This window comes from Cnephaeus nilssonii (genome assembly GCF_951640355.1).
Source record: "Cnephaeus nilssonii genome assembly, chromosome: 13".
Classification (NCBI taxonomy): Eukaryota; Metazoa; Chordata; class Mammalia; order Chiroptera; family Vespertilionidae; genus Cnephaeus; species Cnephaeus nilssonii.
In genome coordinates this window covers 1947160-1974566 of record NC_137084.1, presented here as the reverse complement: position 1 = coordinate 1974566, position 27407 = coordinate 1947160, and the positions used below count along the sequence as shown (strand labels likewise).

The 27407-nt window shown below is 70.1% G+C and overlaps 2 protein-coding genes and 1 long non-coding RNA gene across 5 annotated transcripts; 2 read left to right on the top strand and 1 right to left on the bottom strand.

The window, feature by feature from the left end:
* The first annotated feature begins 220 nt into the window (after positions 1-220).
* B4GALNT4 (beta-1,4-N-acetyl-galactosaminyltransferase 4) lies at positions 221-13181 on the top strand. 2 transcript variants are annotated; one of them, XM_079789438.1, is made up of 20 exons: positions 221-619; positions 3049-3152; positions 3394-3489; positions 3573-3668; positions 3779-3869; positions 3969-4069; positions 4247-4314; positions 4499-4577; positions 5471-5537; positions 5629-5763; positions 5937-6046; positions 6132-6232; positions 6915-7012; positions 7111-8035; positions 9678-9976; positions 10108-10261; positions 10386-10458; positions 10547-10700; positions 10966-11092; positions 11263-13181. In XM_079789438.1, the coding sequence occupies exons 1-20, from the start codon at positions 469-471 to the stop codon at positions 11408-11410; spliced, it is 3177 nt and encodes a 1058-aa protein (XP_079645564.1). In that variant the 5' UTR covers positions 221-468; the 3' UTR covers positions 11411-13181. The 2 variants fall into 2 exon arrangements, with proteins under 2 accessions (XP_079645564.1, XP_079645565.1); XM_079789439.1 differs by lacking the exon at positions 221-619 and adding an exon at positions 2355-2735.
* LOC307110354 lies at positions 11658-15244 on the bottom strand. The gene is made up of 3 exons (XR_013814438.1): positions 15125-15244; positions 13951-14076; positions 11658-12385 (listed from the first exon to the last, which is right to left on the bottom strand). It is a non-coding gene; the product is annotated as an uncharacterized lncRNA (long non-coding RNA).
* PKP3 (plakophilin 3) lies at positions 14350-26104 on the top strand. Of its 2 annotated transcripts, XM_079789441.1 has the most exons (14): positions 14350-14715; positions 16122-16347; positions 18408-18487; positions 18619-19250; positions 19337-19460; positions 20168-20372; positions 21266-21440; positions 22039-22156; positions 22242-22412; positions 22492-22677; positions 23068-23221; positions 24621-24813; positions 24895-24982; positions 25139-26104. In XM_079789441.1, the coding sequence occupies exons 1-14, from the start codon at positions 14638-14640 to the stop codon at positions 25172-25174; spliced, it is 2466 nt and encodes an 821-aa protein (XP_079645567.1). In that variant the 5' UTR covers positions 14350-14637; the 3' UTR covers positions 25175-26104. The 2 variants fall into 2 exon arrangements, with proteins under 2 accessions (XP_079645567.1, XP_079645566.1); XM_079789440.1 differs by lacking the exon at positions 14350-14715 and having other exon boundaries at positions 15973-16347; positions 25139-26103.
* Positions 26105-27407: the final 1303 nt, after the last annotated feature.

Genomic DNA, 27407 nt, shown 5'->3' with positions numbered 1-27407 from the left:
TGCGCTCCCCGCGCCCCGCATCCCGGATCCCCGCGCCCCCGCGCTGCGCGGCCGGCGAGCCCAGGTGGATGCGCGCGCGTTGCGTGGAGACGGGCGCCCGGCACAGCCTAGCACGCCGGCCCGCCTCCCGCGCCGGGATTGGCTTCCCCGGGGCCGCCGGGACCCGATTGGCTCGCGCCGCGCGCAGGCCGGGCCCGGTTCACGGTGGGTAGCCCCGCAGCGTGGATGCTGCTCGGTCCCGCCGCGGCCCCGGGAGCGTGGAGCCCGAGCGGCGGGCGGGGGCGCCGCCGGAGCCGCTCCGCCGCCCACCCCGGGCCCGCGGCCAAGGGCAGCCGGGGGTCGCGGCCGCAGCCTGTGGCCGCGGGCGGCGGACAAAGGGCCATGCGGGGCCGGAGGGTGCGGCGCGGGGAGCGCGGGAGCGCGGCACCGCGGCGGCGCTGAGCGGCCGGCCGGGCGGGCGGGGCCGCGATGCCGTGGTTCCCGGTGAAGAAGCTCCGCAAGCAGGCCAAGCTGCTGCTCCTGCTGCTGCTGCTCACCGGCGCCGCGTGGCTCTCGTACGTGCACCTGAGCCTGGGGCGCCGGGGCCGCGCGCTGCGCCAGCCGCTGGGCTACGGGCGAGGTACGGGCGGGGCGGCGGCCTGGGCGGGGGGCGGGGGGCGGGGAGGGCCCCGAGCAGCGCGGGTCCGGGTCCTCCCACCGCGCCCGGCTCCCGGCGAGGCCCAGACCCGCCTGCACACCCCGTCCGCCCTTCCCCGGCTCCCGGCGCGGCCACAGCGGGGCGGGGGGCGGGGGGCGCGGTCCGGCCGGTCCCGGACGCCCATGACGTCATCCGCGAGGAGCCGACCCTCCCGGGAGCGCCCCTGGACTAGGCGGACTCGGGGTCCGACCTGGAGCCAGGAGCGACAGGGGGACGGGGCTCCTGGAGGGGACCTCCAGGACCTCTGTGTCCGCAGGTGGGGGGCGAGCTGGCCCGTGCAGTCGGAAGGCTCCCTAGAGGGGGTGCCCTCGGTGACCTGGGATCCGGGCTGTGTTGGGGACCAGCCTTGGGTGAACTCGCCCAGGCTCCCGGCACTCACTCCAGTGGGGCAGACAGTGCACCCAGGAAGCAAGTCCGTTCCTGGCGAGCCCGTGGGAAAGAGCCAGGGGCGGGGAATCCTGGAAGGCCTCTTGGAGGAGGTGACCTTTGACACATTCAGGGAACAGCATCCCAACAGCAGGAACAGCAGGAAACCCGGAGTGCGATAGGAGGAGAGGGGAGCACCTCAGGGAGGAAACATGCAGCCAGGCTGCCCGACCCTTCTCCAGGGAGTGAGGGTCCTTAGGACGGGGAAGGGGTGAGCGTCCTGCCTCCAAAGACTTAGGAGAGTGCCTTTGACCATCCCCACTTGCTGAGGCCCCTCTGCCTCCCTGTGGTGTCCCCAACACCTGGCCTCACAGACCCCAGGCCACACCCCTCACAGCCACCAGGCGCTCGAGGCCTCCAGCGCTGCTCAGCCCCTGAAAGAGCCACCGCAGCCCCTCCAGCGAGCAGCACCTGGGGCAGGACCCCACAGCGTGACCCGGTGACGCCCCGGCTAGCAGCACCTGGGGCAGGACCCCACAGCGTGACCCGGTGACACCCCAGCTAGCAGCACCTGGGGCAGGACCCCACAGCGTGACCCAGTGACGCCCCGGCTAGCAGCACCTGGGGCAGGACCCCACAGCGTGACACAGAGCAAAACCAGCCCCTGCCTGAGCTGGCTGCGTGGTTTTCTGAGCAACCACAGTCCTCCCCAACCAGACTTCCTGATCAGCCGGGGAGCCTAGCTCAGCAAAAGGGAGGGGTGGAGGCATGGGAACCCCACTTCTGAGAGCAGGGAACCGGGCGGGCAGGAGCTGTTCAGGGTCCTGGGGGATTAAGCCCCGTGTGGCGCCTTCCTGGGCAGCCGCTGGACAGACACATCCTGACCGGGCCTGTGGCCTTCAGGGCCCCGGAGGCCGCCTGCCTTCCTGGGGTCCGGCAGCCGCGCGCTGGGGGAGAGTCCGCGGGGGGCAGGGAGCCTGTGTGGACCTGGGCTGGGGCTGAGCCCTGCAGAACTGTGGTGGCCGCCTGGACGGGGACCCCGCTGCACCCCAAGGCCCACGGACAGCTTGGTGGGAGTGAGCCTCAGGCCAGGCTGTGGGATTCGGCTGGGAGGCCCTGGGGCTCACCTCCCAGCTGGACAGAGACTGGGGTGAGGACCAGGTGGGCAGGTGCCACAGGGTCTCAGACGGGAGACCACAGGCGGCCACCTTCCCCAGGGACGGGGCCCGAGACAATGTGTCCACAGGAAGGGGCTCCTGGGCCGGTGTCCCCGGGAGGTGCCCCGGGAGGGGCGGGGTGGGGAGTTGGGGTCGGGAAACTCTGGAGATGCCACAGTCAGACCTGGGAACGGTCCCCGGGGACAGTGTCCCTGCAGGGCCTCCCTGGCCTCGGACCCGCCGGCAGCCAGCCCAGTGCCTGTCCCTCCTCTGCCCAGGCTGGTGCCAGGGCCCCTCGGCCCCAGACCCTGCCTCACGGGCAGCAGGTGGCATCGCCACGGCCGGGGTGGCTAAACCTCCAGACCACCAGCTCCGGCACTAGCCAGCCCTTCGCGCTCCATTCCGGAAAGAGGCAGATCCAAGACATCCCGGCACGTGGGCAAAGTGCTGAGGACCCAGGGCAGCCCTGGGGGTCTTCCTGGAGGTGGAGCCACTGATGAGCATGGCCAGATGGGGTGTGTGCACACACACACACTAGCATGTGCACACACGTAACTGCTCCCTCACCTCAGCGGCCGGGGGGCTGGGAATAGCCAGGCAGAGGCTCTAGCACCCCCCCTCCCCCGGGGGATGTGGGACAAGCACCCAGCACTTGTCCCAATGAAGGGGGGCAGCTGGTAGACGGGAGCGTAAGGGAGAAGGGGACTCAGCAGGAGACGCTGGCCTTCCTGCCCTGGCCCGCCATGTGGGACGGGTGCCTGGCCCCAGTGGCAGGGGCTGCAGCCTTGGAGAAAGCCTGGCCCTGGGCACACCCCTGTGTCCCCACAGACGGTGAGAAGCTGAGCGGTGTGACCGACGGCCGGGGGGTCCGGGCTGCACTGTCCACGCAGCGGGCAGAGGACTCCAGCGAGAGTCGCGAGGAGGAGCAGGCGGTGAGCAGGGCCGTGGGAGAGCACCGGGGTTCCGCACACGGGACCCTGCGGCCACCGCGTGGGCTGTGGGCGGGGAGGGTGCCGCCCCCCAGCCCGTGAGCCCCAGCCCCCGCGTGGCCGGATGTGGGCTCGCGTGGGCGTGGGGGCCGCGCTGCGGGGCTGAGGCCGGGACTGTGCTGGGCAGAGCTGTGGTCAGGAGACATTTCCCAGCTCGGACCCTGGGCCCCCTTCTCTCCTGCAGCCCAGCAGCCAGGACCTGAACGTGCTGTTTTCTGGGGGAGCTGGAAGGCCGCCCCCCCTGAACCTCACACATCAGGCACCCCCCTGGCGGGAGGAGGTGAGCTCTGCAGCCGCAGTGGCCGGGGGGGAAGGCTGGGGGAGGGGGGGGCTATGTGGAAAGTGAGACCCCCTCCCCCCCAGTACAAAGGGCAGGTGAACCTGCATGTGTTCGAGGACTGGTGCGGGGGCGCCGTGGGCCACCTGAGGAGGAACCTGCACTTCCCGCTGTTCCCTCACGTGAGTGCAGGGGGTGGGGGTGGGGGTGGGGGTGGGGGCGGGGTGCAGGGGACAGCTGGCCCCCCGGGGTGGGTTGAGGGGGCATTGACGTCAGAGGTCGCTGCCCCCAGACGCGCACCACCGTGAAGAAGCTGGCTGTGTCCCCCAAGTGGAAGAACTACGGCCTCCGGATCTTCGGCTTCCTCCACCCGGCGAGAGACGGTGCGGGAGGCGGTGCGGGAGGCGGGGACTCGGGACTGGGGTGTGTGTGGGGGGGCGTCCCGAAGGCCCACAGCTCCTGAGCCCCGGCCTGTGCTCTAGGAGACGTCCAGTTCTCTGTGGCTTCCGACGACAACTCCGAGTTCTGGCTGAGCCCCAATGAGAGCCCGGCAGGCGCCCAGCTGGTGGCCTTCGTGGGCAAGGTACCCCCACTCCCCCGCCGTGACCCCAGCCCTGCCCTCCATCCACACCTGCCTCTCTCTCCCCTGGGCGTCCTGTGGCCTCCGTCCCGTCTCCTGCAGCTTCTTAGGGATGGGGTGGGATGGGACGGGGCTCCCAAGGATAGGGGGACCCCCTCCACCCCCCATGTCGCCCCCCAGACCGGCTCAGAGTGGACGGCGCCTGGAGAGTTCACCAAGTTCAGCTCCCAGACGTCCAAGCCCCGGCGGTGAGTGGCTGGGAGTGCGTGTGCGCACGCGTGTGCGGGAGGGCCTGGGTGACATCACGCTGCATCTGGCTGCCCTGCCACACCGCCATCCCCGGGGAACAGGCCCTGAGCCCCGCCCCGGGCTCCATCCACCTGGGGTTCTTGGGGCACCGCAGGCCCGGCCCCTGACTCCGCGTGTCCCCAGGCTCATGGCCTCCCGGAGGTACTACTTTGAGCTGCTGCACAAGCAGGACGACCGGGGCTCGGACCACGTGGAAGTGGGTGTGAGTGCGCCCCCCCCCCCCCGCCTCCCCTCCGACCACCACTCCCCACGGAGGGAAGGTGACTGGAGCTTCCTGTCCAGTTGGCATGGCAGCCCCTCAGGGACCCGGCAGGCAGCACGGCTGGGAGGCTGCCTGGAGGCGGTGGCCCGTGGGGAGAGGAGAGGCTCACAGGGGGACCCGGTGGGGGGAGGATCCGGGGCGGGTGCACCAGGAGCCGCCCGGAGCGTCCGGCCCTGGGCAGCCGCAGGCCGCGGTGTGGAGAGAAGTGGGGGGACTTGTGCGGGACCCTGGTCCCTGGTTGGGGAGGTGGGGATGAGGGAGGGGCAGGACGCTGGCTGAGCGTGACCTGAGTGCGGGCCAGTGACCTGGGGGGACCAGGGCGCCCCATCCCAGCTCCGGGGTGTGGCAGGTGTCTGGTGTATGGGCTGGGTGTCACCCAAGCTCAGCTCGGCAGAGGGTCCAAGCTGAGACAGGTTGGGGGTGACTTTGCGGAGGCTGGGGGGCGGGTAGTTGACAGGGCCCAGGGTGAGCGGGGTGGGGAGGGACAGGGTCTGCAAAGGAGACCGAGGAGCAGCTCCGGGAGGGGGAGGGAGGGGCCACAGGCCCCCAGGAGAGCAGTGGCTGCAGCGGGGTGGGGGGCGGGGGGGGGAACCATAGCCAGAGGTGGAGGGAGCTGTGCCAGGCCCCCACCTTCTGGGTCACCCCCAGCTTCCCTGCCCCTTCCCAGACCCCCTCCCATCCACCTCAGCTTCCTGCATCCTTAAGGGGTGCCCCCCCATAGTCCCCACTGCCCTGTCAGGGAAGCCCCCTTCCCGCTGTCCGAGTCATGTTCACCCCCACCCCCACCCCTCCCCCCTCCGCCCTCTGGCCCTGACCCCCCTCTCCACCCCCAGTGGCGAGCCTTCCTTCCCGGCCTGAAGTTCGAGGTCATAGGGCCCGCTCACATCTCGCTGTACACAGGTGCGAGGGGCCTCCGGGAGGGGGCGGCCTCTAGGTGTGGGCAGGAGGGGTGACGGGGCTCTGGGGACCCCACACATCCCTCCGCCCCCAGATGAGTCCTCCCTGAAGATGGACCACGTGGCCCATGTTCCACAGTCCCCGGCCAGTCACGTGGCGGGGCGCCTGCCGCCCGAGGAGCCCAGAGCCGACATGCTGAGGCCAGACCCCCGAGACACCTTTTTCCTCAGTGAGAGGGGCTGGGGGGCAGGGGGGCGGTGCAGGGTGCTGTAGGGCAGGGGGGTGGTGGGGGAGGGGGCTATGGGGCAGGGGGCGGTGGGGAAAGGGGGCTGTGGGGCGGTGGGGGAGGGGCGGTGGTGGGGGGGGGTCTGGGCTGGCGCGCTGTGACCAACCCTCCCGCAGCGCCGCGCGTGGAGCCCTCGAGCCTGGAGAACGTGCTGGAGCCGTGTGCCTACGCCCCCACCTACGTGGTCAAGGACTTCCCCATCGCGAGATACCAGGGCCTGCAGTTTGTAAGTGCCCCCCCCCAGGCTGCCCGGCCGGCCTGCCCCCCGGGACGCCCGGCCTCCAGCCCCCTGCGCCCCTGTGCCGCCCCAGGTGTACCTGTCCTTCGTGTACCCCAACGACCACACGCGCCTCACGCACATGGAGACGGACAACAAGTGCTTCTACCGCGAGTCGCCGCTGTACCTGGAAAGGTGGGTGCTACCTGGAGAGGGGGGTGCTACCTGGAGAGGTGGGTGCTACCTGGAAAGGGGGGTGCTACCTGGAAAGGAGGGTGCTACCTGGAGAGGTGGGTGCTACCTGGAAAGGGGGGTGCTACCTGGAAAGGGGGGTGCTACCTGGAAAGGTGGGTGCTACCTGGAAAGGGGGGTGCTACCCGGAGAGGTGGGTGCTACCCGGAGAGGTGGATGCTACCTGGAGAGGGGGGTGCTACCTGGAAAGGGGGGTGCTACCTGGAGAGGGGGGTGCTACCCGGAGAGGTGGGTGCTACCTGGAAAGGGGGGTGCTACCTGGAAAGGTGGGTGCTACCTGGAAAGGGGGGTGCTACCCGGAGAGGGGGGTGCTACCTGGAAAGGGGGGTGCTACCTGGAGAGGTGGGTGCTACCCGGAGAGGTGGGTGCTACCTGGAAAGGTGGGTGCTACCTGGAGAGGTGGGTGCTACCCGGAGAGGTGGGTGCTACCTGGAAAGGGGGGTGCTACCTGGAGAGGTGGGTGCTACCCGGAGAGGTGGGTGCTACCTGGAGAGGGGGGTGCTACCTGGAGAGGGGGGTGCTACCTGGAAAGGGGGGTGCTACCTGGAAAGGGGGGTGCGGGCGCGCCGGGGAGGGGGCGGGCCCTCTGCGAGCCTCCGACGCCCGCCCCGCCCCGGCCCCCCAGGTTCGGGTTCTACAAGTACATGAAGATGGACCAGGAGGAGGCGGGGGAGGACGCCGAGCAGGCGCAGCGCCGAGCCTTCCTCTTCCTCAGCCCGGACGGTGAGTGTCCCTGCGCGGCCCGCGCCGCCTGCCCCGGTGTCCCCCGGGGGTGTGTGTGTGTGTGTGTGTGTGTGCCAGGCTGACGCTGCTCTCCGCAGACTTCCTGGAGGAAGAGGAGGAGGGGGAGCTGCTCAACAGTCTGGAGCCCACGGAGGGGGCCCTGATGCAGAGCCGCCGCCGACCCCCCACCCCTGCAGCCCGCACAGAGGCCCGAGCTACCCCCGCCCCGCCCACGCCTCCCCGCGCGGAACAGGAGCGCACCTCCAGGCGCTCCCGGGCGCTCAGCTGGGCCCCCCGGGCCGCACCCCCGCTGCCCCTCCTCCTAGGCCGCCCCCCGCCCCCACGCTCCGCAGCCGCGCAGCCGCCCCCAAAGGTCTACGTGACTCGGGTGCGGCCGGGTCTGCGGGCGCCCGCTCGGGCCCTGGCGCCGCTCAGCGCGGGCAGCGTGCCCTGGCCGCCTTTCCCTGGCATCTTCCTGCGCCCCAGGCCCCTGCCCCGGGTGCAGCTGCGGGCGCCCCCACGCCCGCCCCGGGCTCGGGCTCGAGGCCATAGGACCAGCGGCTCCCGGGCCACAGAGCCTAAGCCCCCCGCCTGGGCGCAGGCCACGCAGGGGAGCCGGGAGGGCCGGGCACCGCCGCTGGGACCCACGGCCCCCACGGAGAACTCGAATGCGCCTTCGGAGGCGCGCCCCGCGACCTCCTTCCTGAGCTATTCCCAGGTGTCCCGGCCACAGCTGCCTGGGGGGGAGGAGGAGGAGGAGGAGGGGGACGATGACGGGCCCCCGGAGGACGAGGCCGCCTCGGAGGACAGCGAGGAGGCGGCGGGCCCCGCGGCGGGCCGCTGGCGCGAGGAGGCCATCGACTGGCAGCGCACGTTCAGCGTGGGCGCCATGGACTTCGAGCTGCTGCGCTCCGACTGGAACGACCTGCGCTGCAACGTGTCCGGGAACCTGCAGCTGCCGGAAGCCGAGGCCGTGGACGTGGTGGCTCAGTACATGGAGCGGCTCAACGCGCGCCACGGCGGGTAGGGGGCGGCCCGGGGCGGAGGCCCTGCCTCCTTGGGACCCTCTGACCTTCCCGAGAGCTGGTCTGGAGGTGGCCTCACCTTGGACCTGGACCCAAAGATGCCTCTGAGGCTCCCAGGCCACTCCTCCAGACAGACACCCCGAAGGTCGAGCTCAGCGCCCCAGCCCCTCCTCTCTGGCACAGTCCCGCTGGGCCTTCCAAGAGGGGTCTCCCCCTGACTCCAGGGAAGGCGCAGGGCTCCTGCCTCAGCGCTCTCTGGGGTCTCACCCAGGCCCGGGCCCCCAGTTTGGCCTCCGTGGAGGCACGGGGGTGGGTTGGGGGGTGCAGGGGGCCCTCTCAGAGTTGTTGGAGTCTGAGGGCAGAGCCTGGGTGTGGGCCCTGAAAGTCACTCGGGGACTCATTTCTCTGACCCCCCTCCTCCAGGCTTTGAGCAGGACAGGGGCGTGACCTATGTGGGTTGAGGACAGACGTGTTGCTGCCATGGAGGGGAGTGGACGGGAGGGGACTCCCTGGGGACATGGCTGGCAGGCTTGCTGTGACCGTGACCATGGCAGTGATGGGCGGCCTGGACGTGGAGGTGGGGAGATTCGATTCTCCGTGGCGGAGAGGACACGTCTGCCCTCGGCTCGAAGCCTGAGAGCAGCTTGGGGTCCCCCTGGGCACAAGGGGGTCTGTTTAGTACAGTGGTCGTAGCTGTGACCCCAAGAATGAGAGTGCAGACAGACCCAGAGCGTTTGGGGCAGAAAGCCCTGCTTTTAGGGAGAGAGTGGTGGGAGGGGGAGTCTGGACCCCTGGGGAGTCACACAGCTCCCCGTGTGGGGGTGCTGCCCGCAAAGGGCTGACGTGGCGGAAGGTTAGGGTCCCGTTTTCCCAGGACCAGAGGAGCCTCTGCCAGAGGCAGAGGGCAGAGTGGGTGCCCGGCGCCAACCTAGGAACCAGGAGGTCACGGTTCGATTCCAGGTCAGGGCACAGGCCCGGGTTGTGGCTCCATCCACAGTGTGGGGCGTGCAGGAGGCAGCCGATCAGTGATTCTCATCATTGATGTTTCTCCCTCTCCCTCTCCCTTCCTCTCTGAAAGCCATAAAAACATTTTTTTAAAGAGGGGGGCAGAGTGGAGGGCAGGGAAGGGACTCAGCAGGGAGGACGGAAGGGGAAGAGCTGGGGGCAGGCCCACTGGCTTCTTCCCTCGGGGACCAGGGCAGCCCCTGCCCTAGTGCCAGGGAGGCCCCGGCGGCTTCTCAGAGGAGGGGGAGGAGGGGGCAAGCTGGCCAGAGGGACCCCCAGGACCAGGACCAGGACCCCGTGGGAAAAGGACGTCTGCTCGTGCAGTGTGGGGGTACTGAGGCCTTGGGCTGGAGACACGGTCCTAGAACGCAGCGTCAGACGCTGGGCCCTGGTCCTGTGTGTGGTGGGTGCGTCCTGAGCGCGTGGGAAAGAAGGCCCGGGAGGCAGAGAGGACAGACCGCCTGGGCTGGGGGCGCCTCCCCGCGTGGGCTGCCCTGGGAGGGAGGGCCAAGTGCGGGCCTCCCTTCTGGGAACGGCCCGGGGTGTGAGGTGTGGTGGGACCACAGGCGGGCCCCCCTTTCGGGGCTGGGGCGCAGCGCGGAGAGGGGCCTGGGCTGACCCGGCCTTGCCTGCAGGCTCTACGCGCTCCTGCGAATCGTGAACGTGGAGAAGCGCCGCGACTCTGCGCGCGGGAGCCGCTTCCTGCTGGAGCTGGAGCTGCAGGAGCGCGGGGGCGGCCGCCGGCGCCTGTCGGAGTTCGTCTTCCTGCGGCTGCCGGGCGCCCGCGCCGGGGACACGGACTGGGACGAGGAGAGCCCGGAGCCCGCGGCCGCCGCCCCCTCCGCCTCCGCGCGCCCCGACGGCCTCCCCGAGCTCTGCCGGCCACTGCGCCTGGCCTGGCGCCAGGATGTGATGGTTCACTTCATCGTGCCAGGTGCGCGCGGGCTGCGGGGAGGCACTGGTTTGGGTGGCGGGAGAGGCCTCGTGGGCAGGGGAGGAAGCGCCCCTGGTCTGGGTGGGCACTCCGCGGGGTGGAACTGGCTCGGCACACCCCCCCCCCTCCAGTGAAGAACCAGGCGCGCTGGGTGGCCCAGTTCCTGGCGGACATGGCCGCGCTGCACGCGCGCACCGGGGACTCGCACTTCAGCGTCGTCCTGGTGGACTTTGAGAGCGAGGACATGGACGTGGAGCGGGCCCTGCGCGCGGCGAGGCTGCCCCGGTAACGCACCCCGCCCCACGCGCACACAGCGCGACCTGGCCGAGTGGGTGGGTCTTCCCTCCGGGGCAGGTGGGGTTTTCTGCCCCCAGGAATCACACCTGCCCCCCCCCCCCCCCGCCCCCAGGTACCAGTACCTGAGGCGAGCCGGGAACTTTGAGCGCTCGGCGGGGCTGCAGGCCGGAGTGGACGCGGTGGAGGTGCGTGAAGGGCGGGGGGGGGGGGGGGGGGGGGGGGGGGAGAGGCGGGCCTTTCCACAGGGCAGCGCCCTGACCTCCCGGCCCCCAGGACGCCAGCAGCATCGTGTTCCTCTGCGACCTGCACATCCACTTCCCCCCCAACATCCTGGACGCCATCCGCAAGCACTGCGTGGAGGGCAGGCTGGCCTTCGCCCCTGTGGTCATGCGCCTGGGCTGCGGGAGCTCGCCCGCGGACCCGCACGGTAATGGCCGAGCCCCACCAACGCCGGGGTCAAACCTGGGGGCCTCTCCCACCCCCAAGGCTGGCCTGGGATCCCCTTGAAGCCCGATAAAGCCCCGCAGTGTGTGGGACCCCCCCCCCCCCCCAGGGAGCCCAGGTTCTCCCCCAGCACTCCACCCGTGTGCAGGGTTCCTAGGTTATGACCAGCACAGAAGGGGGACGGGGAGCCCCCTGAGGTCTGGGGAGGCCTCCCAGGCCTGAGGTCTGAGGGGCACCCTCCCGCCCAGGGTACTGGGAGGTGAACGGCTTCGGCCTCTTCGGCATCTACAAGTCGGACTTCGACCGCGTGGGAGGCATGAACACTGAGGAGTTCCGGGACCAGTGGGGCGGCGAGGACTGGGAGCTCCTAGACAGGTGACCCCCTCTTCCTCCCTCACCAGGACCTGCGGGCCTGCAGGGAGCCTGTGCCCACCCCGCCCCGAAACCACTGACCGCCCCCAGCCCTGACCCCCTTCTCCGCCCAGGGTCCTGCAGCCCAGCACAGCCCTGACCGCCCCCAGCCCTGACCCCCCGTCTCCACCCAGGGTCCTGCAGGCGGGGCTGGAGGTGGAGCGGCTGCGCCTGAGGAACTTCTACCACCACTACCACTCCCGGCGAGGCATGTGGGCCACGCGCAGCCGTGGCCGTGGCCGTGGCCGTGGCCGGAAGGGCTCCCAGGCGGAGGGAGCGTGAGGGAGGCCACCTGCCCAGTCGCTGCTGCAGTCCTGAGCCTGGTTCCTGGGACCCAGGGCCTTACCACAGGGCGCTGTCCCCTGTGCCTGCCCCTCTCTGGCCCCCCCAGGCCGCTGCCCCTCGCGCCCCCTCCCCAGAGAGGCTGCGTGGACAGCGAGCGGGTCGGGCCGCCCGTCCCCACACTCTGTGCGATGATTTCTGTGAAATTTTGCCGTAGCGATGCCATTGTTTTCAGGATTCCCAAGGGTCTGTCTGTCCGTTTTTTATTCAGAATGAAATGAAATATTTTTTTTAGTTCTGATGGGTCCTCTGCCTGGCTCTCTTGGGGGAACAGTGACGCCGAGAGCCCTGCGCCTGTGGGTGGCCCTGGCCCTGCTCCTGATGGCCTTTCTGACCCCAAGCTGCAGTGGTCACGCGGACCCCACCCTCCACCTCCAAGGCCACTGTCCCCGTCGCATCCTTTCCCTCGGAGCTCCTGGCTTGGGCCTGGAGGGGGAGGGGCCTTGGACATCCTCCTTCCACTCTCTCTGAAAAGCAATGGGCCCTCGCTGGTGTGCTCGGCGGATAGAGCGTCGGCCTGCGGACCAAAGGGTCCCGGGTTCGATTCAGTCAAGGGCATGTACCCCGGTTGCAGGCTCCTCCTCGGCTCAGGCCCTGGTTGGGGCTTGTGCAGGAGGCAACCCATCGATGTGTTTCTCTCACATCGATGTTTCTGTCTCTCCCTCTCTCTCCCTCTCTCTCTGAAAATCAATGGAAAATATCCTCGGGCGAGGATTTAAAAAAAGACGAGAAAAGGGAGGCAGTCGCACTTGGCCTCCTGGGGTGCCTGTGAGGATTACGACCGAGTGTGGCACCTTCCAGCCCCTGCCTGGTGCTGGGCAGTCCTGGTGTACCGTGGGTGCGCACCCTCAGCACCGCGCTCTCGGGCCTCTGACGGAGGGGGCACCGGCTTCCACTCCTCCAGTGACCGGAGCCCTGCCGGGAAGGAGACCAGCTGCCTGTCTGAGCTCGCTGCCCCCACCGGGTCCAGGCCACCCTCCCCGCTGGTCTCCGCTGCCTCTCATTCCCTCTCCCCACCGGGGCTGATGCTCCTTCCAGACACACATCCAACAGCCACTCCCTGCTGCTCCTCCCACCTCCAGGCACTTTGGGGCTCCTGCTGGGCCCCCCGCCAGCTGCTCCCTCTGCCTTGAGAGCAGTTAAAGGGTCTCAGAGGCTCCCGGCTGCCCCACCGTCCTGACAGGCGTCACTGCTTGTGGGCCACCGCCCCCTTTCCCCCCAGTCCCCCCCCCCCCCCGCAGCAGACCCCAACTGGGGGGCTCCGGTGAGAAGCTGCGCCTATCATGGTCACACACACCTTTCCCAGGGATGAGCCGCCGGGTGCACAGGGAGGGCTCGGGATGAGGGACGGGGGTGGGGGGTGGGGTGGGGTGGGGGGTGGGAGTGGGTGAAGGTGCCATCTGGGGCCTATTAGGGCCTTTCCGGTACCTTCCGCTCCACAGGCACAGGGAGAAGGGGACGCCGAGGATGCCGGGTCACCCAGGTCACCGGGGATTAGGGGCGGGCCCAGGGCGGAAACCCAGGTAGGCTCCCCGGAGAAGGCGGGGACTGGGCTGGCCTTGGAGGGAGCCCAAACTGCCTAGGAGGTTGGAAGTCTGGAAGGTTTGGGAGTGGGTGCCGCACAAAGGCCCCGGGTTCTCAGAGTCGGAGCCCAGAGGCAGCAAACGCCGCACCTCTGGGGGCCAGGAGGGCAAGTGCGCCCCAAACCCAGTCTGGCAGCTCGCACCGGGGCTGCGCTGACCCCGCCCCGCCTGCGGCCGTGCCCACCCCCACCTGCGGCTGCTGCTCTGCCCAGGGGTGCCCTGCGTGCTGCTGAATTTTGTTCTGAATATGACTTTGCTGCTAATATCGTCCAGCTTCCCCCCATCTTCTGCTCCTAATAACCCCCTTCAGGCTCCCCTCCCCCAGCTTCAGTCACCAAAGCTGCTCTGGGGTCGTCCTCCACCACCCCCTTTCCGGCTCTACGCCCTGAGGCCTCCCCTCCCCCCCCCCCGTTCTTTCCCCCCAACTCCTCTTTCAGGGACGGTTGTGACGGCCGCTGGGGTCCCCTCCTCAGTAGGCGCCCCAGCCCATCCTTTCTGCCCAGCGCCCCCAGCCGCCCGCCTCCCCAGTCAGTCGCTCACTCACCCTTCCGGGCCCTCAGGTCCCAGGTTTGCGCCCTGATGCTGCCCAAAGGCCCCGGGAGGGGTCACATGCAGGCCCCGGAGCCTGCCCCTCAGTGGGCCCCACTGTCTGTCTCTCAGCCCCAGTGACTCCTCCTCCCGCTGCCCCAGACCTGCCTCCTCCGGCAGCCCCCCCCCCCGCGACCTCCCTCCTCCCGCAGCCCCCCGCGACCTCCCTCCTCCCGCAGCCCACCGCGACCTCCCTCCTCCCGCAGCCCACCGCGACCTCCCTCCTCCGGCAGCCCCCCGCGACCTCCCTCCTCCGGCAGCCCCCCCGCGACCTCCCTCCTCCGGCAGCCCCCCGCGACCTGTGCTCACCCCTCACACTGGGTCTGGGAGCGGAGGACCGAACTGAGCGGGTCCAGGGTCGGAGGGGCTCCAGGCTGGGGTGAGAGCCGCGGGGACAGGTCCAGGCCACGGCCAGTCCCACTGGGCCTGCAGCAACTAGAGAAAGCGAGCCGTGAGCGGGACCCCAGGCTTTCCCGAGCCCCCGAGTCCCCCACGGGGGAGGGGGCCTCATGGCCACAGGGAGGCTCCTTACAGCTTTGGGCACCAGAGCCCTCCCTGCCACGCAAGTGGAAGCTTCTCCGAACCGGCCCGGGACCCTGCAGTGTTGGAAATGGGGCCACCCCCCCCCCGGCACCCCCTCTCCCCCCCCCCCCATGGCAGGGACCCCACCTAGAGCCCCATCCACCCAAGCCTCTCCTCACAAGCCTGCCAGACCTCCGCCGGGAACCCGGGCCAGGCCGGGCCGCCAGGGCCCAGGGAGGCCGGCCGGACCCCGTCGAGGGCGGGCCTGGCCGTGTCGGGGCGTGCGCGCCTCCAGGTGCGCAAAGCGCCGCACAAACTTGTCTCCCAGGATTTTTCCACACAAAACACGTCTCCCGGGAAAGCAACCGGTCTGATGAGCTGGGTGTGCGGGCGTTCCCACCCCGCCCTCCGTGCCCCCACACTCGGTCCCGCAGTGAGAGGCCTCCCCGGACGGACGAGCTCGCTGGGCCTGGGATGCAGCCGGGCACCCCTCAGCCGGCAGCCGCCGCCGGGATGAGCCGAGGGCCCCGCAGCGGCCCGACCACCGCCAGGGTAGGTCTCCCGTCCCCGCCGCCTCCCCCCGCCCAGAGGCCCCACCCCAGCCTCCACCCTGACCTTTCCAGGGACCCTCTGTACCCCCCGCCCCCTGTCTCTGACCACCCCAGGCCTCCCCCTACACACACTGACCTCCCGCTGGTCCCCCAGGCTCTGCCCCCCCCCCATTCCCATCTGGGACCCAGTCCCTGCCAGGACCCCTTGCAGGTTAAGGCAATGTCTTGGGGGGAGGGTTCTACCACTGAACAGAGGGCCTAGGGCTGGAGCAGGCTTGAGGGAGAGAGGCTGTTAGTTAGAGGGGTCCCCCAGGACTCTGCCAGGAGGACCAGGAGGTACGTGAGCCCCCCCCGCCCCCCATCCTCACTCAGGGTACCAGGGGCCTCTGCTGGATCCAAGCCAGGCCTACCCGGCAGGCGGCCTTGCAGATGCCGGTCCAGCAGGGGAGGGACTCAGCGAGACCCGCTGGGCCTGCCCCCCCAACTCCGACACCTCTGAGTTGGGGCTCTGTGGGACTCCTGGATTCTGCTCAGGAGGCTGGGAGGAGGGCCCCTCTGAGTCAGCCCCCTGGGGCAGCCCCGCCCGCCCAGCCCCAGCGCATCACTGCCCTGCGGAGCCCTGACTCACGGGTTGGAAATGGCTTCCCACCCCCACAGCCTGGGGGGCAGGAGCCTGGGAGGGGTGTCCGAGAGGGCCCGGCTGGCCGAGGCCTCTGAGCGTGTGGGGGAGGGGCTGGAGGTGGCTCCCAGCATCCAGGGACCGAGGTCTGGGGGGGCCACACCCCAGGGTGAGCTTCCGGGGCCTCGCAGGCGCCAAGCGTGGCAGCCAGGGCGCCATCGGCCCCTTCCACCCTGACTCCTCTTAAGCCCTTTATCCGCAACCCCGACCTCAGCACTGACCCGGCCCAAATGGCGACTCCTAATGCCGACCCCTGCCTAGGCCCACCTCAGCCTCAGGGTTGGGCCCCTGGAGCTGCCTAGAGCCCCCCACCCCCTCTCCGACGGACAGCCCGCCCCCAGAGAGGCGGCCGGCCATGGCACAATGGGGCCTGGTGAGCCCACCGCCACCCCGGCCTGGAGAGCCTTTACCGAGGGCACAGATCTGGGCCTGTCCCGGGATGGGCTGGAGGAGGGGCGGCCAGGCTGGGACCGGGCCACCAGGGGCCTGTTCTTCCGCCCGAATTCCGCCTCAAGCAGGCGGGGCCCCTCCCTCCACCTGGCCAGGTGTCCCCGCCCCCCGCGCAGGGGCTGGGCGGCATCTGTCTCCAGGCGGCTCCGGGTGAGGCCAGCGGGGAGGGGACTTCAGGGACAGGGCGGCTCTGGACGAGACGTGAAGACAGTTCAGGCTGGAGGCGGCCTCGGCGGCCCAGGCCCGGCAGACCCAGCGCCGCGCCTGCCGCCATGCAGGACGGTAACTTCCTGCTGTCGGCCCTGCAGCCCGAGGCCGGCGTGTGCTCCCTGGCGCTGCCCTCGGACCTGCAGCTGGACCGCCGGGGCGCAGAGGGGCCCGAGGCCGAGCGCCTGCGAGCCGCCCGGGTTCAGGAGCAGGTCCGCGCCCGCCTCCTGCAGCTGGGCCAGCAGCCCCGGCACAACGGGACCACCGAGCCCGACGGGGCCGCCCGGGCAGCCCGAGGTAGGCAGGGCCCGCAGGGTGGGCGCCGGGCGGTGGGGAGGCGCAGGGGCCGCCTCGGCGGGCGGGCGTGGTGGTGCCGGGGCCAGAGGCCTGGTTGAGGCTGGCTCCAGGGTTCAGCTCCCTGACTCACTGAGGCCTGCACTGAGTCACCTGCCCCGCCTTGGCGGGCGTGGGAGAAGCCATGGGTGGGGCCTCCCGGCACCTACTGGGACCCTGGGTCCTCCCGCCGAGCCTGGCTGGGGGGGGGCCCACTGCCCCCCAGCCCTGAGCCCCGGGGGGGACGACAGGAAGAGCAGCACATGGCGAGCCAGCCAGGCCCCTCTCGGGCAAACCCAGAACGCACACACGTCCCTTCCCCATGACAGGCTCACACATGGTCCCAGACACAGGCAGACACGGCAGCCCCAGGAGAGAGACCCAGCACCCTCCCGCCCCCATGCCCCGCGGGAAGGAGCAGACAAACAGAAACAGAAACATGAGGGCAGGTCTGGGAATCCTGGACGGGAGCCACCGCCTGCTGGTCTGACCAGGGCCCCTGCGGGATTGCAGGGGAGGCCCCTGGACTGACCCAGATACTCTCCATGAGAACAGAGGGTGGGGGGCCTCGGTGCCAGGCAGCCTGCCCTGTGCAGGAATCCTGGCTCCACCGGTGTGTGTGTGTGTGTGTGTGTGTGTGTGTGTGTGTGTGTCCATGGATGTGTGTGCATCCCGTGTGACGTGAGTGTGTGTGCGTCACCGGGGTGTGTGTGTGTGTGTGTGTGTGTGTGTACTCGATGTGAATGTGTGTGTCCAAATGTGTGTGCACCCTGTGAGTCCATGGATGTGTGTGCCTCCCGTGTGATGTGTGTGTGCGTGCATGGGTGTTAACGCCATGTCCTCCTCACCGAGCCACAGCAACTGGGACCAGTTAGACAGCAAGATGCACCTCCCAGGGTGTCGGGGCGGAGACCCCGGCCCACAGAGGTTCATGGGCAGGTCAGCCAGCACAGGGCCACCGGGCAGCCTGGTCCCCCAGGCCCTTCCCCCCGCCCCCTCCCAGCCTCTCCCTCAGTGGTGGCCTCGTTGGTGCCCAGGGGTCAGAGGGTGGAGGATGGCACCGGGAGGGGTTAATTACCACCCTGGCTGCCCTGCCAATTAGGAGCAGGAAGATTATAATTTGGGGTGGGGGCATGCCCCCCAGGCTGGGCCTCGCTAGCGTCAAAGGGTTAATAGCTCCTGCCGAGAAGCCTCATTAACCAGGGCGGGTCCGGACAATCCGGAGGGGACAGGCCCTCCCTTCGCCCGCAGGTGTGGCCCCGCAGGGACCCTGGCAGAGGCCGACCCCCAGGCAGCCCCTTCCTGTCAAAAGACCCTGCTCCTCGAATCCCAGGCGCCCCACCCCCCCAGTCTGCCCCTCTGCTCTGCCTTATGTGCCCACCGTCTGCCCACCCACACCCCACCCATCTGCCTGTCCTCCCCATCCTTCCCACCCTCCATCCTCCAGGCTTCCCTCGCCCTCTGTCTGTCCATCCTCACACGGGTCTGTCTCCCGTCTCTCCACCCTCCATCCGCCCCCCACCCCCCCACCGCCCCCCACCGGTCTGTCCACTCACGGTGGAGTCGGGCTGGCGCCAGGGCCCTCAGTCAGTGTGTCGGATGGGGCGGGTATGGCTCTGCCGGGTGGGACAGGGGACCGCACCTCAGGCCAGACTGGTCCAGGGCGACTGTGAGCAAAGCCTCACTCCTGCTGACCCCAGCCCAGGACCGGCTCGCAGGAGGTCAGTGTGCGGCCTGGAGGAGGGCGCCAGGCGCCGGGCCCTGCAGATGGGAGAGCTGATGCAGGAGTCCCTGGCTCACTGCCCAAGGGACTGGGAGGTCATGGGGTGAGCATGTCTGTCCCCCAGCACAGCTGGAGGTGAGGGGGGCTGTGGGAGAGGGGCCGCCAGGGCTGGCGTCAGTGGAGACAGATGGCAGGGCCCAGAGCCAAGGCCCGCCCCCCCAACCGCCCCGTGGGTCCCAGGGTCCAGGAGGGGAGGCAGGAGGCCTTGAGCCGGCCAAGCTACCACAGTCCCTGTCCACAGGCGCGTCCCGGGGCCAGTACCACACCCTGCAGGCCGGCTTCAGCTCCCGCTCCCAGGGCCTGAGCGGGGACAGCGCCTCGGTGAGTGACGCCGGCTCCAGCCCGGAGTCTGGGCTCTGCGGTCACATGGGGGAGGCTCTGGGGGAGGCCGTGGTCCCCCGGGTCAGGCAGAGCCCGGCCCCCACTCACTGCCATCCCCATCGCGCCCACAGACCTTCCGGCCCATCGCCAAGCCCGCCTATAGCCCTGCCGCCTGGTCCTCCCGCTCGGCCGTGGACCTGAGCTGCAGTCGGAGGCTGAGCTCTGCCCACAACGGGGGCAGCGCCTTTGGGGCGGCGGGGTACGTGGGGGCCCTGCCCGCCGCACCCATGCCCACCCGGCCCGTGTCCTTCCACGAGCGTGGTGGGGGGGGCAGCCGGGTGGACTACGACACCCTGTCCCTGCGCTCGCTGCGGCTGGGGCCCGGGGGCCTGGACGACCACTGCAGCGTGGCGTCGGAGCAGCTGGAGCCCGCCGCCGCCTACAGGGCCTTCGCCTATGAGCGCCAGGCCAGCGCCAGCACCGGCTCCGGGCGGGCAGGGGGCCTGGACTGGCCCGAGGCCGCCGAGGGGCCGCCCAGCCGGACGATCCGCGCCCCGGCCATGCGGACCCTGCAGCGGTTCCAGAGCAGCCACCGCAGCCGCGTGGGCGCGGGGGCCGTGCCGGGCGGCGTCCTGGAGCCCGTGGCCCGCGCGCCCTCCGTGCGCAGCCTCAGCCTCAGCCTGGGCGACGCGGGCCACCTGCCGGACGTGCGCGGGCTGGACAGCTACGGCGGCCAGCGCGCTCTGCAGAGGCTCAGCAGCGGGTGAGCCGGCCTGGCGGGGGGAGGGGCGCTGCCTTGGCCCCCGCTGTCCCCAGGGTCAGCCTGACCCCTGACCCCTGCCTCTGCAGCTTCGACGATATTGACTTGCCGTCAGCAGTGAAGTACCTCATGGCCTCCGACCCCAACCTGCAGGTGCTGGGAGCAGCCTACATCCAGCACAAGTGCTACAGCGACGCAGCGGCCAAGAAGCAGGTGGCCGCCCTGCGACACCCCTGTGACCCCCACCCTCCCTGACCTCTGGCCCCTGACCCCCTCTCTGACCTCTGGCCCCTGACCCCCTCCCTGACCTCTGGTCCCTGACCACCCTCCCTGACCCCAGGGGACTGTGCTGGCTTCATATTGCCAGAGTCTCCTCAGCAGAGGAGGAGCAAGGGAGTGGTTTGCATATGTCTGCATACGCCTGCACCTGTCTGCACACACCTGCACACCTCTGTACACACCTGCACACCTCTGTACACACCTGCACACCTCTGTACATACCTGCACACCTCTGTACACGCCTGCACAGGTCTACACACACCTGCACACCTCTGTACACACCTGCACAGGTCTACACACACCTGCACACCTCTGTACACGCCTGCACACCTCTGTACACACCTGCACACCTCTGTACACACCTGCACAGGTCTACACACACCTGCACACCTCTGTACATGCCTGCACACCTCTGTACACACCTGCACACCTCTGCACATGCCTGCACACCTCTGCACACCTCTGCACACACCTGCACACCTTTGTATACCTCCGCACCCCCCCCCCCGCACCCCGCACGGTGCGCGCACACACACACACACACACACACACACCCCGCACAGCGTGCACACAGGGCTAACAGCGTGCACACAGGGCTAACAGCGTGCACACAGGGCTAACAGCGCGTGCTGTGCCCGCAGGCCCGCAGTCTCCAGGCCGTGCCGCGGCTGGTGAAGCTCTTCAACCACGCCAACCAGGAGGTGCAGCGCCACGCCACGGGCGCCATGCGCAACCTCATCTACGACAACGCGGACAACAAGCTGGCGCTGGTGGAGGAGAACGGCATCTTCGAGCTGCTGCGCACGCTGCGCGAGCAGGACGACGAGCTGCGCAAGAACGTCACAGGTGCCGCCGCCTCCCTCGGCCTGTGTGCCCTCACCTGTCCCTCCCTGCCTGTGTCCCCTCACCTGTCCCCTCCCTGCCTGTGTCCCCTCACCTGTCCCTCTCTGCCTGTGTCCCCTCACCTGCCCCTCCCTGCCTGTGTCCCCTCACCTGCCCCCTCTCTGCCTGTGTCCCCTCACCTGCCCCGTCCCTGCCTGTGTCCCCTCACCTGTCCCTCTCTGCCTGTGTCCCCTCACCTGCCCCTCCCTGCCTGTGTCCCCTCACCTGCCCCCTCTCTGCCTGTGTCCCCTCACCTGCCCCGTCCCTGCCTGTGTCCCCTCACCTGTCCCGTCCCTGCCTGTGTCCCCTCACCTGCCCCCTCTCTGCCTGTGTCCCCTCACCTGCCCCCTCTCTGCCTGTGTCCCCTCACCTGTCCCGTCTCTGCCTGTGTCCCCTCACCTGCCCCGTCCCTGCCTGTGTCCCCTCACCTGTCCCTCTCTGCCTGTGTCCCCTCACCTGCCCCTCTGCCTGTGTCCCCTCACCTGCCCCTCTCTGCCTGTGTCCCCTCACCTGTCCCGTCTCTGCCTGTGTCCCCTCACCTGCCCCGTCTCTGCCTGTGTCCCCTCACCTGCCCCCTCCCTGCCTGTGTCCCCTCACCTGTCCCTCCCTGTCTCCCCTCTTTCCTTGGTCCCCGTGACTACCCTGGGGCGGGTCTCCAGTGCCTGGGCCATGTCCCCGGGGCCGCTGCAGCCCCGCCACCCTGCAGGCCGCACTCAGCTGTCCCGGGGCGCTCGGTGAGGCTCCCCACGCCAGGCCCAGGCGGAGCCCCGGAGAGGTTAACCGCTTGCTCCCACCGTCCCCGGAAGGCCAGCGGGACGGCCGGTCTGCCCCTGACCAGGGCCTCGGCCTCCCGCCAGGCATCCTGTGGAACCTGTCCTCCAGCGACCACCTGAAGGACCGCCTGGCCCGGGACACGCTGGAGCAGCTCACAGACCTGGTGCTGAGCCCCCTCTCGGGGGCCGGGGGGCCGCCCCTCGCCCAGCAGAACGCCTCGGAGGCGGAGATCTTCTACAACGCCACGGGCTTCCTCAGGTGGGCCCACGGGCGGGCGGGGAGGCGGCGCCGGGCGGGCTGAAGGAGGAGGCAGAGCCGCAGTCACCAAGCAAGACGTGGGCACTGAGGCCCCAGAGCGGCTCCGGGGCTGAGCGTCCACCTGGGAACCAGGAGGCCAGGGCTCCATTCCCGGTCGGGGGTCAGGGCACACGCCCAGGGTGCGGGCTCGATCCCCAGCGGGGGGCGTGCAGGAGGCACCGGTCAGTGATTCTCTCTCATCATGGATGTCTCTCTCTCCCTCTCCCTTCCTCCCTGAAATCACGAAAATTACATTTAAAAACTAAAACACAGAGGTGCTGGCGCAGTGGGACTGGCCCAGGGGATGGCAGTAGACGCTGGGCCCACAGGCTCAGGTCTCCTTAAACCAGGGACCTGACCTGACCTTCCTAACCGCCTCCGGGCCTTTCCGGCGGGGGGATGCAGTGGGACCAGGGGCCAGGAGCAGGAGGTGCCGAGGGGCCAGCGCAGGGGGGAGAAGGGGCGGGCACTAAGGGTTTAGCCCTCAGGTCCAGGTCCTTGTGGGGGTGGGCTCCTCCCCGGGTCCCTGGGGGGGTCCCTGATCGGCCTCCTTCCTCAGGAACCTCAGCTCGGCCTCCCAGGCCACTCGCCAGAAGATGCGTGAGTGCCATGGGCTGGTGGACGCCCTGGTCACCTACATCAACCAGGCCCTGGACGTGGGCAAGTGCGAGGACAAGGTGAGGGGTGGCCGGCGGGGAGGGCGGCCGGGGGAGTGGGGAGGAGCCAGCCCGTCCTGTGTCCTGACCACAGTCCGCTCCCCAGAGCGTGGAGAACGCCGTGTGCGTGCTGAGGAACCTGTCCTACCGCCTGTACGACGAGATGCCGCCCTCAGCCCTGCAGCGCCTCGAGGGCCGGGGCCGCAGGGACATGGCCGGGGCGCCGCCCGGGGAGGTGGTGGGCTGCTTCACGCCGCAGAGCCGGCGGCTGCGAGAGGTGGGACCGGGCCTGGGCTGGCGGGAGCGGGGAGCCTGGCCTGACCCGACCCGGGCTGACCTCTGTGCCCACCGCCCAGCTGCCCATCACCGCCGACGCGCTCACCTTCGCCGAGGTGTCCAAGGACCCCAAGGGCCTCGAGTGGCTGTGGAGCCCCCAGATCGTGGGCCTGTACAACCGCCTCCTGCAGCGCTGCGAGCTCAACCGGCACACGACGGAGGCGGCCGCCGGGGCCCTGCAGAACATCACCGCCGGCGACCGCAGGGTGAGGCTGTGGCAGGGCCTGGGCGGACGGACCCACTCCTGGCCACGTGCAGGGGACACGCTGGGGGGGCGCACAGGGCGTGAGGGCCTGCGCTCCGGGAGTGGACAGTCTGTCGGGAGAGGGACGGTGACGGGAGATGGACGCAAACTTGCGGATGGGCCAGAACCACCCAGGGAGGCCTCGGAGCTGGGCAGGAGGGACAAGAAGGAGGGGGCGTCTGGGGTGCTGCGCTGGGTCTGAGGGGAGGTGCCCAGCAGGTCTAAGTCCAGGGGGGCCCGCCTGGCGAGGTCCCGGCAGTCCTGCCTCAGTTTCCCCAGGAGTAGGCTGTGGGGATGCCAGGGGGGCGCTGGCGCCTTCACCTGCACCCACCAGCCCCTCTCCCGCCTGCAGTGGGCGGGCGTGCTCAGCCGCCTGGCCCTGGAGCAGGAGCGCATCCTGAACCCGCTGCTGGACCGCGTCCGCACGGCCGACCACCATCAGCTGCGCTCGCTGACCGGCCTCATCCGGAACCTGTCCCGGAACGCCAGGAACAAGGACGAGATGTGTGAGTCCGCGCCCGCCCAGTGGGCTCTGTCCTTACCCGCCCAGTGGGTTCTGTCCCCGCCCAGTGGGCTCTGTCCCCGCCCAGTGGGCTCTGTCCCCGCCCAGTGGGCTCTGTCCTCACCCGCCCAGTGGGTTCTGTCCCCGCCCAGTGGGCTCTGTCCCCGCCCAGTGGGCTCTGTCCCCGTCCAGTGGGCTCTGTCCTCACCCGCCCAGTGGGCTCTGTCCCCGCCCAGTGGGCTCTGTCCCGCCCAGTGGGCTCTGTCCCCCGCCCAGTGGGCTCTGTCCCCGCCCAGTGGGCTCTGTCCTCACCCGCCCAGTGGGTTCTGTCCCCGCCCAGTGGGCTCTGTCCCGCCCAGTGGGCTCTGTCCTCACCCGCCCAGTGGGCTCTGTCCCCGCCCAGTGGGCTCTGTCCCGCCCAGTGGGCTCTGTCCCCCGCCCAGTGGGCTCTGTCCCCGCCCAGTGGGCTCTGTCCCCCGCCCAGTGGGTTCTGTCCCCGCCCAGTGGGCTCTGTCCCCGCCCAGTGGGCTCTGTCCCCGCCCAGTGGGCTCTGTCCCGCCCAGTGGGCTCTGGTCCCGCCCAGTGGGTTCTGTCCCCGCCCAGTGGGCTCTGTCCCCGCCCAGTGGGTTCTGCCCCCGCCCAGTGGGTTCTGCCCCCGCCCAGTGGGTTCTGCCCCCGCCCAGTGGGCTCTGTCCCCGCCCAGTGGGCTCTGCCCCCGCCCAGTGGGCTCTGCCCCCGCCCAGTGGGCTCTGCCCCCGCCCAGTGGGCTCTGCCCCCGCCCAGTGGGCTCTGTCCCCGCCCAGTGGGTTCTGTCCCCGCCCAGTGGGTTCTGCCCCCGCCCAGTGGGTTCTGCCCCCACCCAGTGGGTTCTGCCCCCGCCCAGTGGGCTCTGTCCCCGCCCAGTGGGCTCTGTCCCCGCCCAGTGGGCTCTGTCCCCGCCCAGTGGGTTCTGCCCCCGCCCAGTGGGTTCTGCCCCCGCCCAGTAGGCTCTGCCCCCGCCCAGTGGGCTCTGCCCCCGCCCAGTGGGCTCTGTCCCCGCCCAGTGGGTTCTGCCCCCGCCCAGTGGGTTCTGTCCCCGCCCAGTGGGCTCTGTCCCCGCCCAGTGGGTTCTGTCCTCACCCGCCCAGTGGGCTCTGTCCCCGCCCAGTGGGTTCTGCCCCCGCCCAGTGGGTTCTGTCCCCGCCCAGTGGGTTCTGTCCTCACCCGCCCAGTGGGCTCTGTCCCCGCCCAGTGGGCTCTGTCCCCGCCCAGTGGGCTCTGTCCCCGCCCAGTGGGTTCTGTCCCCGCCCAGTGGGTTCTGCCCCCGCCCAGTGGGTTCTGTCCCCGCCGGGCTGGCTGCTGGGAGCTGGTGGGCAGACAGGCGGGAGTGGGGCTGACACTGACCGGCCTCCGGGTCCCCGCAGCCACCAAGGTGGTGAGTCACCTGATCGAGAAGCTGCCGGGCAGCGTGGGCGAGAAGTGCCCGCCCGCGGACGTGCTGGTGAACATCATCGCGGTGCTCAACAACCTGGTGGTGGCCAGTCCCATCGCCGCCCGCGACCTGCTGTACTTCGACGGGCTCCGCAAGCTGGTCTTCATCAAGAAGAAGCGTGACGGGTGCGCATCCCCCGGCCCGCCCCCGGCCCCCTCCCCGCCTTCGGGCTGAGCCGCCCCTCCCTGACCGCCCTCACCCCGCAGCCCCGACAGCGAGAAGTCCTCCCGGGCGGCCTCCAGCCTCCTGGCCAACCTGTGGCAGTACAACAAGCTCCACCGAGACTTCCGGGCGGTAGGTTCTGGCGTCGGGGCAGGCGGGCCCCCGGGAGGGGCTCGGCGTCGGGGTGGAGTCGGAGGCCAAGGGAACAGGGTCCACCCCAGCCCCCCAGGGAGGGCGGGGGGGCGCAGGGCGGCCGGCACCCCTCACTCGCACCCCGCCTGATTGCAGAAGGGCTATCGGAAGGAGGACTTCCTGGGCCCCTAGGCGAGGCCGTCCGGAGGAGGAGGACAGACTCGCCCAGCCTCCGAGGCCGGGCCCAGCCCCGCTGCTGGAGGCCGCCGGGAGGAGAAGGCCGCTGGCCCGGGGGCCGCTCGCCGGAGCCCCGCGTGCAACTGGGAAGGGCCCGGGCCACCAGGGAGGACGGGACGGGGGCTTGCAGCTGGGGACGTGGCTTCCGCAGGGCGGGGAGTGGGCAGGGCTTGAGGCTGCTCTGGTGCATGGGGTGGGGACCGGGTCACCCTGGCAGGGGCGGGCTGTCCGCGGCCCGCAGTGCCTCAGGACGGCCCGCGCTGAAAATAAAGGTGGTCGTGAAGACAGCAGCCGGTCCCGCACACTTCTTCCCTTTAAAAATGTGTTTTTATTGGTTTCAGAGAGGAAGGGGGAGGGAGAGGGAGATAGGAACATCAATGAGGACAGAGAATCCTGGACCGGCTGCCTCCTGCACGCCCCCTACAGGGGATGGAGCCTGCAACCTGGGCATGCACCCCGGTCGGGAACCAAACCGTGACCTCCTGGTTCACAGGTCCATGCTCAACCCCTGAGCCACTGTGGCCGGACCCACACGCTTCTTTAGCTGGTCTGTCCCCTGGGGTATCCCAGTGTCCCCAAACACAGCCAGGCCCGCCCTGGGCTCACACAGGCCTCGGCACGCAGGGAGGAGAGCTGGCCAGGAGCGGAGGAGGTGGGGTAGGCAGCTGAGGCGCAGGGCCCAGCAGAGCGGGGGACCATTCGTGTGGCCCTCCTTGGGCCTGGGGGCACCTGACCAGGGCCTCGTGAGCTGTTCCTCTGAGCTTGGGACCCTCCCCATCTCACTGAGCCGGGCCCCTTGGTAATGAAGCTCCCACTGATATTTCCCAACCAAGGGCTCCTTCCGGAAAGCTCAGCACCCGGTCTCTGAGGGGCCTGACTCCCCGGGATCCGTCTGGATCAGGGGGACTGGGGACTCCACGCTGCCCCTCGCAGGGGGACCCAAGGAGGCTCCGGCAAGATGTGCCTGAGCTGGCACAGGATGGAGAGGGGGAGGGTTGGCAGATGGAGAGGGGGAGGGTGGCAGATGGAGAAGGGGAGGGTGGCAGATGGAGAGGGGGAGGGTTGGCAGATGGAGAGGGGGAGGGCGGCAGATGGAGAGGGGGAGGGTGACAGATGGAGAGGGGGAGGGTTGGCAGATGGAGAGGGGGAGGGTGGCAGATGGAGGGGGGAGGGTGGCAGATGGAGAGGGGGAGGGTGACAGATGGAGAGGGGGAGGGCGGCAGATGGAGAGGGGGAGGGTTGGCAGATGGAGGGGAGAGGGTGGCAGATGGAGAGGGGGGAGGGTGGCAGATGGAGAGGGGGAGGGTGGCAGATGGAGAGGGGGAGGGTGGCAGATGGAGAGGGGGAGGGTGGCAGATGGAAGGGGGAGGGTGGCAGATGGAGAGGGGGAGGGTGGCAGATGGAGAGGGGGTTAGGGTTGGCATATAGACAGGGGAGGGTGGCAGATGGAGAGGGGGCGGGTTGGCAGGATGGAGAGGGGGAGGGTGGCAGATGGAGAGGGGGCGGGTTGGCAGGATGGAGATGGGGAGGGTGGCAGATGGAGAGGGGGAGGGTGGCAGATGGAGAGGGGGCGGGTTGGCAGGATGGAGAGGGGGAGGGTGGCAGATGGAGAGGGGGAGGGTGGCGGATGGAGAGGGGGAGGGCGGCGGATGGAGAGGGGGAGGGCGGCGGATGGAGAGGGGGACGGCGGCGGATGGAGAGGGGGAGGGTGGCGGATGGAGAGGGGGAGGGTGGCGGATGGAGAGGGGGAGGGTGGCGGATGGAGAGGGGGAGGGTGGCGGATGGAGAGGGGGAGGGTGGCAGATGGAGGGGGGAGGGTGGCAGACGGAGAGGGGGAGGGTGGCAGGTGGAGAGGGGGAGGGTGGCGGATGGAGAGGGGGGGTGGCGGATGGAGAGGGGGAGGGCGGCAGATGGAGGGGGGAGGGCGGCGGATGGAGAGGGGGAGGGTGGCAGATGGAGGGGGGAGGGTGGCAGACGGAGAGGGGGAGGGTGGCAGGTGGAGAGGGGGAGGGTGGCAGGTGGAGAGGGGGAGGGTGGCAGATGGAGGGGGGAGGGTGGCGGATGGAGAGGGGGAGGGTGGCGGATGGAGGGGGGAGGGTGGCAGATGGAGGGGGGAGGGTGGCGGATGGAGAGGGGGAGGGTGGCAGGTGGAGGGGGGAGGGTGGCGGATGGAGAGGGGGAGGGTGGC